General features: G+C 37.9%; 1 protein-coding gene across 6 annotated transcripts in view; it reads left to right on the top strand.

Moving 5' to 3' along the window:
- LOC139961986 (uncharacterized) overlaps window positions 1-16,689 on the top strand; it is a 103,163-nt gene extending 86,474 nt beyond the window's left edge. For 3 of the 6 annotated variants that reach the window (XM_071961757.1, XM_071961754.1, XM_071961756.1), the window contains 3 exons: window positions 10,864-10,948; window positions 11,558-11,683; window positions 14,293-16,689. In XM_071961757.1, the coding sequence (XP_071817858.1) occupies window positions 10,916-10,948; window positions 11,558-11,683; window positions 14,293-14,421 (288 nt within the window). In that variant the 5' untranslated portion in view covers window positions 10,864-10,915 and the 3' untranslated portion in view covers window positions 14,422-16,689. Of the gene's footprint in view, window positions 1-8,268; window positions 9,224-10,863; window positions 10,949-11,557; window positions 11,684-13,189; window positions 13,209-14,292 lie in introns of those variants that run through there. The other 3 variants (XM_071961758.1, XR_011791115.1, XM_071961755.1) reach the window with 3 other exon arrangements.
- Window positions 16,690-18,059: the final 1,370 nt, after the last annotated feature.

Consider the following 18,059-nt stretch of genomic DNA (forward strand, 5'->3'; position numbering starts at 1 on the left):
ATATTTTTTTGGTATGTTTTTATGATATCGCTAGTAATTTCAAAATAGAAAATGCTTAGATGCAACTTACAAGGCCTGGGAAGTGCGATTTCCAGCGATCTGGGAGGCATTTTCGGCCAAAATTTTTGTGCCTGTTGGTGGCACTATGCTTAGATAGTTTCCAATGCCGAATCTACGGCTCTGATAGTTTGCCTACAGGTTCGCCCCTCCCTTGGTAAATTCCCTGGCTACGCACCTACACTGAGGATTTGTCTTTCAGTCAGAGAATGACTTCTAGCTCTGCGATGCTGATTAGACTACATTTCAATATTGTTAGAACTGTATCTGTGCCGTCTGATGTTTATTTTTAGTTTCACAGCAGTTGCTTTCATTTTACATTACTTTTTGTATTTTTGGCTGAACTTTAGGCATCTCGACAAAATTCAAACATCTCCCCTTCGTATCAGTTTCGACACTCTTTTGTTTTTGTTTCTTTTATTCCATCTCGGTGCAGTTTGAGTTAATTGAGTCATCAGAGAGTAGATCTGTCTCACTTAACCGGGCGAAATATCAACCTGTCGCCGAGTCTATTTTTTTCTTCGACAGACGAAAGACCAAAAATAAAAAACAAAAAAAACCCCCAAAATAAGCAGATTCTTTCGGGTTCTTACATTTCTTCCATTTCTCGACATTCATATTGCAGGTAACGAAAGGTGACACACTAATGTAGTGATAAATCAGAGATTCAAGCAAAGTTGCTGCGACTTCAGATGTGATCAGGGATTGGGTATCATCTCGTGGCGTGTTTGTCGTCCTGGATAAAGTGACAGCAGAGGGTCATGTAAACTATGGAAGAGGGAGAAGGCACCATCCTGTCTGAAAATGACGAGATGAGCGTAAGAGTTTGCCGAGGGAAAGGAAACCAACTGAGGAGAGACAGGAGAGATGAGATGGAGAGAGACAGAGAGAGAAAGAGAGAAGATGATGAAATAAGTGATAGTAATTACAAAATGCAGAGACAGTTGGCTTGAAGGATTGAATCTTGGAGCAAAGATGGACTTTTCCTCAGGATTTTTTCAAACTTTATTAAAAAACAAATAAGAAGAAATTTGTAAATAAAAGGATTAGAGATAAGAAATTAAGTTCTGAGATCATTTTCAAGTTTAACTGTCAGAAAGGTTCCTGTTTGTCATGTAGTGGTATTTTGTAACCTGTAAAGATATTTTTTCAGAATTGTTAACACATGAACTATATCGGTCACCTCTTGGATCCGACCCACTGGACGTTCGCGCATGAAGACATGAGACCTGTATCCTACAGAAACGAGTTTTGATCGTGGTGTCCTCGATGAAAAATCCGTTCTTCCAAACATGTTGAAACTGTGACAAATTTAACATGGCATATTTAGCAAAGGACAATTGCTGTACATAATAATTACCGTGAAACTTACAGTTTCTGAGCAGATGAAGGTACAGGAGTTCTGTAGGTGTAGCCTTCTCTGTCCAAGCGGGAAATGTTTTCATATTATTATTTTTTTGGTTATGTCACTTTACAAATGTAAACCACCTGCTTTAGTTTAACCAACAACTTTTAAGTGTTGACAATTCAAACACTGACCAAGTAGTCGACCAACCTTTATTTTCCAGAGAACTTCATCGTAACACTCTCTTTTATGTACTGGACATGACCAATCCTACTTCTGATAAAAGTTTCCTGAAACCGGCCACGCCCGCCCTGAAAGAATGAGACCTGATTAAGCATGTCTGGCATGACCTACTAGTTTTTAATAGCAGTGCCCCCCCCCCGCACACACACTGAATGACTGATGCACACACATAACTGTCTCCTGTAAACTGCCAGTGCTCATTTTAGGTCATATGCAAAATTACTTTCCCATGGTTTAGTCAAGTTTGACATGTGTATGGCCCAAGGCACTAGATGAACGCCTTTCTAACTCAAAAATGTGAGCAGTAAAATGATCACAAATATCTTTGCATATGTACTTTAATTGGAAAGCCCTCCCACTAAGCCTGGCCACCCTTTTTTCCCCTCAAGCCCCAGAACACTGACATGGCAGTTGGCTTTAGCAGGTTTATAAATACCAAATTTTAATTGTTAAATATCAAAATATTTTCTCTCTGAAAAATCTCCTCTGTGGGACCTTTACTACTGCTGCAATGGAGCCAGGTTGCTCCTTGTAATGTCACCGAGATTGGACTTTATATAATATATCACTGTGTGTTGAACTTGCATTAACTGAAGTACAGTAGGTATTGTAGTGAATGAAAACTCCATTCCTGTTACATTGCAAAAAGTGACATCTTCTAATTACATATCACCTTTTGGGGAAAGTGTCAATTTGCGCTCAGTTATCACATAGTACATTAATTTGATGGTCATGGTTGTTCTAGGAACCCCCTCCCTCAACTACACCCCCCCACCCCACCCTCAAGACTCAATTTTAAGCTGTCATTAGATAAAGAACTTATACAGAAGTAAGACAATGGAATATAATTTGTACTTTTTATATATATTTCATGTAATCTGCCATCTTATATGTTATTGCACTCCATATAAGTACCCTGGAGAATAAAAATTGTACATTTGTATGTGATTGTTTAATAATGTTGATTTTTTTTTCATGTTTCAACTTGTTCTTGACCTGATCTACTTCCCATGAGTTAAGTGTTGTAATTCAGGTATATGTAATATTTAATTAGTTCACATATGTTGTCATCGTTGGATTCCTGCATCTGTTAAGCCAATTGGCAACAGTTATTTTCTCACTGATGTTGTAGTTTTCTTCATTAATTCAGGCAAAGATCCTTGCAGTCTTGGGAGTAGACTCATTTACGGAGTAGTCAAATGTATAATTACTTTTCTTTCCTTCTATTTTTATACTTTTTTCTCCATTTTTACTTGCTCATCCACCATCCCCCCCTCCCCCTCCCTGCCCAACCTCCCACACCCTCTCTCTACACCAGATTAGGCCGGATATAGTTTGCATAGGGCTATAGAGGCATACCCCATTGGGGCTTAACGGTAGCCTCCATACTGTTTTGTTTCAGATGAACACACACTTCGTGATGTACCCAGCACAGCTACACAAATAGATAGCACGAAAAGTGTGCACGACACTTCCATTAATTCAAATAATTATATTTATATATATTTTCCCCCTCCTTAACCATCATCGTTTATTTTATTAAATAAAATTCACGTTATTTACCTGATTACCCACATTCTTCAATAGCGGATGCCCATGAGAAAACACATTCTGTCCATGAAAACGGAAAATGGGTTAGTAACATTAAGTGTTAGGTAAAACATATTTCTGCACTTTATACATACTCTTTACGTTGATGGCAACATAATAACGTGTTGTATTCATGCTGTTACTGCCAAGGTTAGAATGCCATACGGTTTTCATGTACTATCCAACCATTTGGTTCATCGTGCATATTTTGACTTGAGGAAAGAAAATCAATAAAAATTAAATTTAAAGGCTACACTCCGAGGCCAAAAAGTAATGCATGAATGCCGACTACAAGACTGACTGAAAAACACTTGCTTTTTTTTGCCAGTTTGAGAAGATCTGGTTATCGTCTACGGGCGAGAGAATAAAGTAAAAGCCGGTTCGAATAACTGCGAGTTGGAACACTTTTACAAGTAATTATAGGCCCATAGATTGAAACAACCTTGCTGTTCGTGTTTTATTTTAGTTTATTAATGTTATTATTTATTCGCTACATTGCCTGGTTTAAAGTTTGTCTTACATTATTCATTACAGTGGTTACGAACATTAGTAATTGTAGCATATTAGAGTAAGCGCATTAACAATTGTATTAGATAAAAGTGTAGGCTAGTAGTAATAAATGACATTTTTTCATATCCAAACTAATGTGCCATTAGGTACAACCATATAAAGATGCATATATCAGATTTATGTAGACCAGTTTAACTTGCTTCGTCGTAAAGAAAGAGCACACATTAAAAGGGTGTGAAGACTCGCGCACAAAGAAACGTCTGATGCCGGTAATCTGACCTAATTTCGAATGAGGTGTACTGTAACAGAAGTGTTAGACACCACCTTGGATTCCAGAAAATACACACACAGCTTATACCGTCGGTAATTAGACACTAGACATGGTCAATACCCACAAGACATGTACATAGCAGCGATGGACATGTCAGGTCTAGATAAAAGATAACAATGTAGGCTATTACGGTCTGCATTTTGAAGCGACAAGAATAAAACTTCACTTACAAGAAACTGAAAGTAGGGCAGCACGCGGTTTGGGGCGAGTCTTCAATGCCTTCAAACGTTCTATAGGTCATTTTCATCAATGTAGTCAGACTTACTTAATTCTGTTTAACACACATACCATTCTGCCAGTTAGTAGGTTTTTCCATTAGCAACATCAAATAGCATACAGGAAGACATTCCTTCGTAAGGGACACTACTTATAACATTATAAAGCATATACGTGGGCACAACTTCATCATATGGTGCAATATGTATGTATGTACTCAACATATAAAACCATGAAGCAATATAGTCTCAGAGCGTGTATGAAGCAATAACAAGAATATCAGTAATTCGATTTAATCGAAGACGTAACTTAAATCTAAAATGGTTAAAGACGCATTTGGGTGTAGTCTAGACTGCCTTAAGTATTTCATAGGTGAATATATGGGGGAACTGCTCTAACAGTTCTAGTTTGTTGGTAAACTGTCTACCGATATAACTGATCGAAACTATCGATCACATATTATACTCTTCCTGCTTAAAGATCGTATACTAAAATGGTTCAAGATTGAAAAGAAAATTGTTTAAGAAAAAATACAAGACAAAGTACCGATGTAGAAGCCTGTTTCTTTCTTTATCGGGGAGGGGAAGGGGCCTGGCAGGGTGTGATTTTGCCAGGTGTATTATGAATGAAACAAGGGTCTCCATCAAATCCATACGGGTTTATTTTCCCCTCTCCGTCGTCAAATGAGGACGTGCTGTTTTTTTAAAACAACGGTGACAACATTTTTTGATATGAAAGAATGCGTCTGAACACGGACGTATTCGAGCACTGATTTAGTACTTTGCGTCCTTATGCTGCAGGACTAACGGGCCTGCTATATCGATATGTTCTGAAACACTGCTAAAATGGCTGTCTATCTTTGAAACTAAAACGTGTACTTTCTAAGTTTTTTTTCTCGAAGAAAACTCCGATTGAGCGGCAGACCTTTCACAATGACAAATTTACTAATTATCACATGACTTTTTTTTTTTTTTTTTGATGTTGTATAATGTAATAGCTAAAATGCTTCTTTTATAGTCCGAAATCCATTCTTTTCTTCAAATGTTTTATCCGTATTTACAATATTATATTATGGTTATCAAAGTTATTTGTATCGTATAGCTCAGTTTTTCTTCATTCAACAGTTTTACGCTCTAAGGCACAAAATATATGTAAAACATCAAAATTAGGGGTTCAATTATAGTGAAATAGCACATAATAACAGAGTAACACTTGTACTTTTCACGGAGTTCTCATCGCTCAGCTGAGATGCATGCTTCATCGAGAATGCAAGACTAGTATAATTTGTGACCCACTCGGAGGTCATTTCTCCGCAATGCTCAGTATCATGGTGTACTACATTAGTACACCAGCACTATAGGCCTATAGCTGTAAGTATTTATGGAAATGACTGTCAAGATTAATCCAAGTGTCTTTTCGAGTGGAAAAGCCACTTTGCGAGTGATGATGGGAATCGCGAGTGTGTTGTTTGGTTATATATGCTCATCTTCTATTCATGCTAAAATTTGTTCGAGCTTCGAGTCAGTGAATATGGAATGTATGCATTTTGTATGTGTAATTGTACGTCTGTGTATTTAAGTAAGTTATGTGCATCGTTTTTTTATTGTCATAGGCCTATATCATATCAGGCGCGGATCCGGGAAGGGGAGAGGGGGGGGGGGCGATGTACATTTTCCCCCCTCGCAAGCCCACACAAAAATTAAAATTAGTTATCAGTACAACCTTGCATGTAGGCTACAGACCAAATTTATATCCTAATAATACACAGAATGCATCATTTCACGTCAGTGTTTTTTGGTGGGGGGTGGGGTGGGGTTGGACCTCAGATCCCCCTACATGGGAATCGACATCAGCGACTCCGGCCATACACACTTTGATTTCAATTAGGCTGGATCCGTACCTGCTAGTACTTCTATTATAAAATTATGAAATTACCAAATGTGTCACACGCGCTAATCAAAATTATGGAAATCTTGCTTGCAACCGACGCTTTGATTAAGCCACTTTTGTTGAACATTTTGACACCGCATTTTGAAAAGATTCTCATGAATATTTATGAAGATTGTTTCATTACCGCCTTATTGTCAAACTGAGGCATAAACCTGAGGCTATATCGTACAAAGGAAATGCATTTTCATGGACAAAAAACAAAGAACGTTTTTCCTTCACAAACAAAAACATTACGAGCTATAATGATGTGGATAATTGGGTGCCATCATTGTCTTTGAAGATGCCAAGTTTTCAATTGGTCAGAACATAACCCAGCCGGACCTAAAGATTTTCCCATCTTTTCATCGACTTCAACTTCTTTGACCGTTCCTACTAATACAAAAGTGGGGATACGTCCAACGCCCCTCCCTCCCCCCCCCAAAAAAAAACTTTTTCATCTTGCTCAAATTGAAGTTGGGACAAATAAAAAAAAATATGCCCGTTTTCTGAGCATATTACATTTGTTTACCGCCTAATTGTACAGTCCGTCTTTCAGGGCGACTGTATATGCATGAATTCAGACATGCAAGTTTAGCGGTCGGCCCCTATCTTGTGAGCAAATATTGCAGTCAAAACCTTACCGTAGTACTCTCGCTTGGCGCTTGATCCGTACGGAAGCGCAGAAGAGACATAACTTTGCGGGGGGGGGGGGGGGGGGGTTACACGCTGTGAAGACCGTGACGGTGTCAATCTGAAAATTAGCCAAATCGTTTAACAAACTTAATTGCTTCGTTTAGACGTAAAAATATGAAAGTTAGCCTTTTGCACATTATGGTACCATCTTGGACAAGCGTCAAACTATCTGAATATTACGGTAATATTAGTACATCTATTCAAAACCGCAATTTTATATTCATCTGTACTTAGTGAGCAAAACTGTTATTTTCAAATTTCACCATTTTGAAGCTTGGTGTCGAATCTTCCAGTGGAATCGTCTCTTCTATACTTCCGTAGCCCCATCTATAGAAAGAATGGCTAACGCCCCAAATGTTTATGGCGTATTATTTCACAGCCCGACCCAGTTCAATTTTTGGGAAGGCCAGTTACTATCAAGGCCACATTGTAGTAAAGAAATATTCTTTATTTGGTATAGTCTAAGAGACAAGCATGTGTGTGTGTGGTGGTGGGGGGAGGGGGGGGGGAGTGGGTGGTCGATATGGGGTCTCATAACCTTTGATTAGCTCTCCGATGATGATTCGTGGTTTCATAACTGGTCAGCTTCGATGACTATATATAGTACAATCATTATTATGTTAACGCAGAAAGCTGCTTTAATGAATCTATAAACAGCATGGCGACCGCGAAGACACAACATCCCGTGGGTTCGGCTATGTCAGAAAACTCCTAATGACACCAAAGTGGCATGTCTCTGAGAATACCAAAAGTTGTTGGTTGATGGAAAGTATCACTCAAAATTACATTCGCTTGGAGCCCTGGACTCGTTTCCTGATCCCCAAGTTGCGACACATATAAGGTCATTAGGCTCAATGCATTGCAAAAAAAAAAAAAAGAAGCAAAGCTATTACATTCATTCGTTGCTTTCAGAGTGAACGGTTGTCCGTGGGAATATCATATTGCACTTTAGAATACAGACACTGGCGCATTCCAGTTCGCAACAACACCACTGGTAATCAGTGACACATCTTATACATAACTTCAAATGTCTCAAAGGCCATTTGTGGCAATTTAACTAGCTTATGTGTCCGTCTGTTTGTAAATCAAGTACAAAGGACAGTGCCGATGCTTTCATAAGAGCCAATAAAAGGGAAGCTTTAATAAGGAAATAACTGCATATATATTATGGGCTCTTAACCCAGTGCATTTCGAATTGCAAAATTTATTTTAAAATTTAATGTGGTGTTATATTCTGTTAATTAAAGGAATGTATATTTATGAAATGGAGATAAAACAAGAATAGGAACAATCGAAGTGCACAAGTTAGACAGAAGGTGAATATTTCTACCCCCCCCCCCACCCTGGAGATTTCTCCCTCTATACCCCCACGAAAAAATGTCAACCAGTATCACCTCGTAAAATTATGACATTATGCAAATCTTTCACAGCAGTGTCGTGTGTCAATTTTCCTCAGCCTGCAGTAGTATACGTGACCCTAGTACATACCAACTGACTTTGGCGATTGCAACAGGCTTTCGCTAATGCAACTCAGTTGCTAGTGCGCACTATACAGAACTTGTATTTATAAGATACGCTAGTACTGTGACCCACAACAGATAATATTGGCAGGTTTGCACTTTGGAAAAAAAAATTGTTTATGATTTCGGTTTTAAAGTTTCGGTGATTTACACTAAGAATTACATCATTGCTGTAAAGCAAATCTACATATATTGTATTGAAAATTACTCTTGCCCCATTAGAAAAATAACTGGTCCTCTTCTTGTCATGGCTGTATCTAAGTCAAGGTGTATTTAGTTTCCAGGGTTGATGTGTCTACCTGATACATCTCACGAGGCCCAGAAAGAGAGAGGAATACAAAGTCCCAAACTTGCTTCATATCTTATCTCCCTCTTCTTTCGTTCCTTTTCTCTTTTAAACAGAGAGTATTAATTTCAACTTAATTGTTGCTACCGATACAACCCTCTTGATAATGACATAGCCTTTTTTGTTTTTTGTTGCTTGCAGTAATTGACAACTTGTTCTAATCATTCACATCTCTATACATTGTGGTCGATGGAACTTGAGTTTGATAACAAACCCCGAGTTCACCAACCGTCCTCACGTGGCCGTATCTGTTCTAGTACTTCTCCTCGGCGGCGGTGGTGTATATGACCCCCGCATATATACATCTTGACATGTACTTTAACTGATATCAACAGCCAGCCTCGCATCCCTCCATCCTTTGACATATCTCATCCTGGCTTCTTGGCAGATTTTGGAGAGATTGAAACGATAGGCCTCCTTACCATCTCAGAATTTCAATAACTGTTAGTGACATCAGTAAGAAAAAGGGGGGGGGGGGGAACCACCATTTGCACCTTTGCCCTTCATAAAATTTCAGAGGGAACTGCTGTCTCAAACTTGTATGAACGTTATAAACATCAAGAATTTCGTCTTCAGAAAACGTCGCGTATAGTTTATTTTCTGTCAGTTCAGCTGACACGCACTAACATTGAAATGAGCTTCAGGCAAAGAACTGGAAAAAAAATGGGAGAAAAACCTTCCAAAATGCCATCCCTGAAATTAGGGGTGTTAGAAGTGAATGGAAAAAATAGAATCTCTTAGGTTAAGAACTGCTTATCAAGCTTATGGAAACAAGGAAACAATTTTTGATTACATTATCAATAAAAAAAAAAGTATTGAGGCTTATGAATGTGATTTTAATATCTTTATTATTCAACTTTCTTTTCTGAACTATATAAAAAGACCAAGTTTCTGTATGTAATAATAACTAGGAATGTTTGACTTTGTTTAAAACTACTACACTATTCTTTACCCTGCAATGCCAAATTCAGAACAGGTTAAGAGATTGGAAATCACAGAAATGCTAAACAATCTGTGATTTCTATCCAAAAAGGGCAATTAACTGACTTATCATAATAAAAAAATCTTCAGACCCAAGCAGAGTCAGTGTTTCTAGGTCACCCGCTGAACACCTCAATAGGATTGAAGAACCTCATTCAGGATTCAAACCAGAGCACTGCATGGTCACTGCCGGACAGTGGTGTAAATGAGTCATGACTGATATCGCATGAATATCAAAAGAAAAAAGAGTATAAAAGTGACTGATATATAGTCATTACTCGATGCAACTCATGTATGTATGTATGTATGTATGTATGTATGTGTGTTTGCGCGGGCGGACGTGTGCGTGTGGGTGTGGGGTGTGTGTATGTTTGTGAGTGAGTGGGCAAAATTAAGTATATCGCAAACTCCTCCTAGACCCGAAGTCCTGTCAAGTTCAAGCTTGGTTGGTGGGTGCCTGACCATATGTTAACTCATGCCTGCGTGATTGATGACGTCAAAGAGGTCGAAGGTCAAGAAATCTAAAAATTGGGTTTTAACCATTTTCTGCATGCCAACTTGTTGGACAAAGGCATTAAACCACATTATATGTAGAGAATGAAGAGACAAAGCTTAAAACAAGACAGATTTAACTGTTAAGGCTTGTAGTTAACGGGTCAATTGAGTTAATGTTAAAATTGGTCTAAATTGTGCAAAAGTGTGTGTCGTGAACTTCTCCTAGACTGAAAGTCCGATCAGGTTCAAACTTGGTGGGTAGGTGCCTGATCATGTACTGTAAACTTGATCTTGGGTGATTGGTATAAATGTCATAGGTGATAGGTCAAATACCCAGAAACTGTAGCCATTTTCTGCTTGTCAGTATGTTGGAAAAAGTCATTAAACCACAAAATATGTAGACTATAATGGAACAAATTTTAAATTAGAACTTATGCAGTTGTTCAGGGTCAAGGTCAAAGTTCATTGTAGATCCATTCCATCATAGAAGAGATGAGATGCCATGGATTGCCATCTTGTCTTATGTTTTAATCGTAATAGATGCATAAGATCCCATATCAAGGGAGTTTATTAGGCAAGTTTCATTCGTTTCTGTTTTTCTCGACAGGAAAGATATGATTGATAAAGATGGCTACCTTCAAGGTATGCAAGGAATTTAGATGACTAATGAAGCAATCCATGACAGAATGAAGGTGAGATGACAAAACTATTAAGTAATGGATCATTCATCTGTCAATTTGAGTATAGTTTCTTTAGCCTAATGTTAGTTTAATTGCTTTGTTCAAGTGCTGTCCTAACATTGTTAATTGCTTCGTTCAAGGGCTGTCCTAACATTGTTGGTGTTTAATATCATTAGATGCAAGGTTACATTGCGACTAACATGCAACATCATGTAACCTGTTGACAATTTCAAGTTTCATTGCTTGCACTACATTTCGTGTTTAATAGAATGCTGAGTGAAACTACCCACTGCTGTAGGTGATGAAACATTTGGTGTTTAATCCGCAAGCTCCAGCTCATTCATTGGGGCTTAAATTTCAACTCCTACCCAGAATCCAACGAAGAGAGTAAGTGACGACTGCTCCTGTAACGCGACAATAAGCATAAGAGACGGTGGTATATGAAGAGATCTTATGGGCAAAAAGTTAACACGTCATTTAATGAAAGTAAAAATATTCCCCATCTTGGTGGGGTGGAATTCATTTCCCCTGTGGGTTGTATAACAAAAGAGAAATTTCTTAGCAATGATGATTATTAATGCATCTTTGTGTGATTGATTATTAATCCATCTTTCTGCTTAGACTTTGAAGGACAGCGTAGTAAAATCAGAGGATTCCGTGAAGAGACTGGTAGCAGAGATCAAGATGCTAGGTCAAAGGGTCGTTCAATCTCATAAAGCCATACGGTACAGAAGGAGGAAGAGCCAGGTACATTTTCAAGTTTCTTCCATTTAGGTTTGGTACCTTGAGAGTACAAGATGGATATTGTGCTCGCATTGTATAAAATTATTGGTAGCAATAGGCTGGAGACAATGGGTTGTAGGACTACTGTTTGCGAGCGGGTCACAGATATGGTCATGTGCGAAGAAAGTTGGAAAGAATTTCAAAACTAACCAATGAGTCTGTCTTGCGTACAAAGATTTACATCGCTGCTAAATAAACCCGAGCGCGTTTAGCAGGAGTGTCAAGCATAGATCAGGGACGTTTAAATTCGGTTAATATGTACTATTTATGGTAGTTCGCAAGCGAATATGTTTACCTAACTTATATGGAATTGATACCAAGTTTTTGTATTGAATGAGTGCAGTTCAATTTTATGTCCCCGCCAACCCCACCCCACCCCAGGAAAGAAGTATCCCTAACCATGATGAAATATCACTTAGTAATATTCAGTCTTACCAAAGGCGATGGAGTACAACAGAGTCCGAACTTTAAAGAATACATCAAGTTTATTTCCTTGGTCCTCAGATTCAGTGTAAAGTACATTTGGTGAATATTGTAAGGATAACAAGCTCGTTCCCTTTTACCTAGAACTGAATAAGTATTCACGCAAAGCAAATTGCTCTTTTTACCCATCATGAAAAGTATCTGTGCAGTTACTAGTGTATTGGAAACAATATTATACCTGCCATTAGCTTTGCCGTAATGCAACTGTGCATTTTTTTTGGGGGGGGGGGGGTTTCCCTTTAATTGTATATGCATTGTGTCACGTTTGTTTTGACAAATAAGGCTTTGCTCTGTGCAGTGATAATTTTTTCCTATAATCCCAGAGATATAAATGTAAATGTATTTAGAGGAAAATCTTGGAAACCCTACACGTAAAGAGACTATAGGAGAGAATAGGTCGGGAGGATGGGAGAGGGGGGGGGGGGCGGGTCTTGGTGGAATATTTAGGGACATTGCAGTTATTGTGTGTTGTCCTCCATCTATATTAAAGACCTGTAATTTATTTGTAAATAAACACCCAGTTACCGTAGTATTTTGCTGTTTTGGATGCAGCCAGGGGTGGGACCTAGATTCCCCATCTCTTAGATTTTGTCTGTAACCCCACCAAAACACATATATCTAGTACCACTAAACCCATTCCGAACTCTGTTTTTCCATTTACCCGAGAGAATCTTGTTATGAAATTGACTGACTTGCTACACAAGTGCAAAGATATTAGGGTTTTTTTTTTCAATGAACAGAAACTCTAGTATTATCATCAATATAATGATAAACAAAATGGAGAAACTTTCAGCACCTGTATTCACAATAGTAAATACTTACTTATTGCCTCCACCCCACCCTCCACTTTAATATTATGGCTTTGCTTTCAGATTAATATGGGCAGGTTTGAGATGTAGTAAATTTCTCCATCCGTGTTATTGTCAGATAATGAAATGAGAATAAGAATTAATAAAATTGTAAAAGAAATGTTTCCTTCCTCGACAGCATGACTTCATATCCGTCGCTTCTTCAGTATCTACCTAAATGACAAAATGTAGGCTTAATTTAAGACACAATAATATCGTAGTCCACCAGAACAAGGTTAATTTGAGATTTTACACTCATACATTGCTGATCCAGTTTCAAGCTATTCACCGTTAAAATATGCTAAACCTCCGGTATGTTCCTTTAAAGGCTAACTTGATGATGTTATCAGCTCTTCTAGTACAGGCTTTAATGTTAATGTTAACCCATTGCTTTACATAAATTCTAATAACTCACTTAACCAAAGCATGTTCCTTTAACTTGATATTAAAACAATAACACCCTTGCACCCCATTGAATGAAAATTAAACACCATCTGTCCAAAAGTTGACGAATTTGTACTACCACTGTAAACATGTCATTTGAGACAGGTAAAACTCTGTTTGTGATTTTGTGTTGGATCTGAGGAACTGAGCTAAATGGTTAAAGTATTAGACTAAATAGTCCTGTCACTCTATACCTATGAACCTCGGCAAATTAAATGGTCGTTCCCTCAAAAATTAAAAGTGGCTTAAAAAATCCATCCTGGCGTGATAGCACTGTTTTTCAACAGTTCACAACAAATTAACTGAGATTTGTTTCTTAAGTCATCTTTTTCATGAAGTTTTCCTTCATGTCTTTCCATTGTAATAAAGCTAAATCTATTGCAACTCAAATAGTTTTGGCCTTCATGTTGTAAAATATTCCTTTGTATATAATTTTATAATAATATTCTGTAACTACTGTAGTTGATACAACAATACTAGACATTTTACTATTAGATTGGTAATATATATGAAAAGAAAAATTGACATTTCTGACATTACATAAGTTAGGGAAATCATTAAATGTTCTTACATCTCTGTCTGTGGCTCCGACACCATCCCACCAAGAAAGTGTTACTCCCCCACCCCCTCCCATCACCGAAAGCAATCCGTTTTCGCCCTTAAAATTATTAGCTATCGTTGACTCATTCGAGTCTTCAAATGTAGCATGTATGATCTACACTTTATGCAGAGTACTTTCGTCTACATGACTTGTGTATCCCGTTATAATAATTTTCTTTCATACTCTTTTGTTGACAGAACCATCTATGGTGTCCACCATGGAACAGCTCCCCGAGAGACCTCCAGAAGACTTTAATTTGGAAGAGACTTGGGAAGATGACGAAACATCAGACAGAGACAAAAATTGGAATCCCAAGCCCCCTGTAGCCGATTCAGATCCCTTCTCTAGTCTCATTATGGACATGAAAGCCTCCATCTCATCTCCGAGTAAAGTACGGTCTAACTCGGACCAGATCAGGAAAGGCTTACTAGACGATAACCTCCTGAAGGCAGAAGAAGACAGCAAAGTTCGTTCCATTTCTGGTAGCGACGTGCCGAACGCTTCATCAATCCAAAATGACAAGCTGATGGAAGTTTCCCCCGAAGGGATTAGAAATAGGACTAAAGTTGAAGAAGAATCGGAAAGTGATTCATTCCAGCTACCAGATAGTCCTGCCGGTCTCGAACTTTCAGGATCACAAACTTTTTGAGCCATCGATGTTGCAGCTTCTTAAAAGATATATGTATATATTTATTATATATATATTATATATATGTATATATATTTATGTAAGCTTTTCTACTTTTTTGTTGTTGTATGAAGATGTGTGTAAATATTGAAGCACTAAGAATATGCAGTTTTTTTGCCTTGAAATAGCAAGAGATAAAATGGAAAATACTGTTATGAAGGCTGTACTTAAAACACTTGAAAAACTGCTTTCCTAAATTTTAAGGAACATTTTGGCAGAATTTTTTTCTGGAGGAATCTATCTATATTTCATGCATAGTCTTAAATACTTCTGCAATACCATAAGACCATCTCTGCCCTGCACCTTAATATACCGGTGTTTTTATCTCTCTTGTATGTTTTCAAAGTGCTCTTCTCAAGGTATCGTGTTGTAAATTTTCTCAGATTTACAGATGGAAATTATGAAAGGTTTCTCGTTAAGGATGGTCATGTGATGATGCTAAAGGATAATCTGTAAATAGTCTGTAAATTCAGAAGAGAGGAATTTATAAATATCCTACGCCAGGAATCTTTGATTGATTCCTAGCCAAAATGCAAAAGGGAATCTAGACGTGTATATATGCAGGTAAACGTATGTTTATGTGATGTTCCAACGTGTAAACGGGATGACTCACCAAGCATGTCTTGCATGAATTTCATGAAAATTAGGATGTAAATTTACAGCACTGAATTCTTTGGCTGCTCCAGTTATTAAGCGGAGTCAAAGGTCAATTGAGGTCATCAGCGGCCAAAATACAAAAACCTTGTAGTCGAGTTAAGTGAACATCTGTAGCATCTGTAAAATGTCATAGCTGATGATAGGTTCCCCCCCCCCCACCCCCTCACTGAGCATTACACTTTTGGCAGTTCTGTTAAGAGGTCAAATGTAAATTGGAGTCATCAGCTGCCAAAAGCCTGAAATCCTTTTCGACATCCTCATGCTCAGAAATGTACAAGAACTGAATGTTCAATGAAGAGGTAAAAGGTCACTTAGGGTCAAATTCTGACCACCTTGATAACTCCAAAAGTTAAGGTCGGATGAATCGCACACCTGGTATGATGGTGCCCCCACTGTGAGTTCTCCATTGCAATCATTTCCTTTTCGTGAACATAATTTGGTCAACTTCAGTTTTAGTTTTTGAAGTGGCTCAAAGTACAGATAGGTCTGAAGTAACCTTGAACAATGCATAAACAGTCAATGAGGTAAATGATATCTGCTTCAGAAGTGATAATCATGTGTTGGATGATCTTAAAGCACACCTCAAGTGATCCCTGGCAGTTGTCACTAGTTGAGTCTCAAGGGGGTCAACAGACTCTGAAAAGTTGCCTTCTTCTGTGTAGTCTATATATACTAGATGACTTTGTTATTAAAATATTTTAGTGTATTGAAGGGGTAATGTCCATTTGCTCCTACATATTCAACATCTTTGGGTCTATATTTCACATAAAAGGAAGACTGTTCTTTCTGGATTTTAAAACATTTTTGGCCATAAAACCTATGTACTGTAAAACGTTATCAGTGACTGAATAGGTTGATGTCCAAAGAGTGAGTTTGTACACCTTGTTGTGGTCTAGAGAGCTTGAATTGTCTGATCATTTCTGGTTCTCACTTAATTCTTGAACCAATGTTAACTCACTTGACTCTACATCAGTCAGATAGTCAAGTGGGATTTTGTGCAAATTATATGGCAAGAAAATCACAATTCTTTGCCCCTGTCTACAGAATGTTAAAACTCCTCTCTTTGGGGGGTTTGATATAGATGCAATATTTTGTTGTCACTAAGTGGACATAGTTTATTTGCAAGTTTTGGTTATTTTTTTTTTACTTGTAAGCTGCAAAAGAAAATGTGAAAAATCGGTGGTGAGTTTTTTTTTTACTTGTGCTTTCACTGGAAGAATAAAAAAGAAGAACATGAGTTGATATTGAACCAGGGACCTTGTGATGCTTATTTTTTTGTGTCCACCACTAGACCATTAGGTGAGATGATACTGTTCGATGCATTTTAAATATTTAAAGATCCACCTGCTCCAAAGAAAATTAAAAGGCTCTGGTTGGGTCTTGAACTCATGACAGTGTGTTTGTCTGCCTCTCCCAGTCCAGAGCACTAACCACTGCGCCACATCAACTGTTGAGAAATAATGCTCGTTTCTAATATTTAAGGTTCATAATGGAAGGAAAGAGGTATAAGAATAGTAAAAGGAAAACTGCCTTAACTGGGGTTCGAACCCTAGACAAGGAGTTAGTCTTTCTCTCCAGGTACAGGCACTACCCACTGTGCCACTGTAACTGTTGAGAAATATAGCTCATTTCTAATATTTGAACTTCAGAATGGACGGAAAGAGGTATATAAGAATAGTAAAAGGAAATCTGCCTTAACTGGGTTTTGAACCGTAGACATTGAGTTTGTCTTGCACTCCAGGTACAGGCACTACCCACTGCGCCACAGCAACTGTTGAGAAATAATACTCGTTTCTAATATTTCTACTTCAGAATGGAAGGAGGAAATGGCAAAAGATCAAAATGCGTCGAGCGCCCTCTCCAGACACTTCTTTTGCTCAGTTTGCAACTTCAAAGGAACAATAGAAAAAAAAAGGAATCATATAGACAAAAAGCCTTTCCCGGTCAAATAATTACACAAAATTGGTGTATAACAAAAACAAGGGTGTCTTCTACACCACGTCTAATTTTAATGTCGATGGGTGTTTCAGAGAGGACAAGAGAGGAGGCTGAAAAGAGGGGGTTTTCCAATTTGTACACTTATAAAGAACACGTATTTCTATCTTGTACTTTGGGACCACGTATCTCCCGAACGGAAGCAGATATGAGCCTGGGAGTTGCAGATTTGGGCTCCTGAGCATCGATTACTCCCTGTTACGTCTTTTGGGCTAAATCGATTTTGGTTGAATTTTTGGCAATTTTTATTTGCGCCAAAAATAGGTTTTTTGCCTAAAAAGTTAAAAAAGTACCTCTTTTTGGTACCCAATTCCAAAATAAACTTCAGATTCGTAATCAGCGTGTCGAGAACTACCAGAAAAGATACACATTTATCGATTTTGCGACAACAAATTTTTGCACCTCAAACTTGCAAAAGTAAGACCGAAAAACTTTTACGACGAACAAAGGTTTAAAATCTTTTGTTGCCCCTAAAAGTTTTTCTATTGTTCTATTGTTCTGTTGCAAACTGAGCGAAAGAAGTTTTATAAGAGAGCGCTCGACGCATCTTGCCAGTGATACGTGATTTCAAAGCAGTCAAATCAAACCTTTGTTTGTCATTTTGAGTTTTATCTTGACATTTAT

This window comes from Apostichopus japonicus, chromosome 20 (assembly GCF_037975245.1).
Source record: "Apostichopus japonicus isolate 1M-3 chromosome 20, ASM3797524v1, whole genome shotgun sequence".
Lineage (NCBI taxonomy): Eukaryota > Metazoa > Echinodermata > Holothuroidea > Aspidochirotida > Stichopodidae > Apostichopus > Apostichopus japonicus.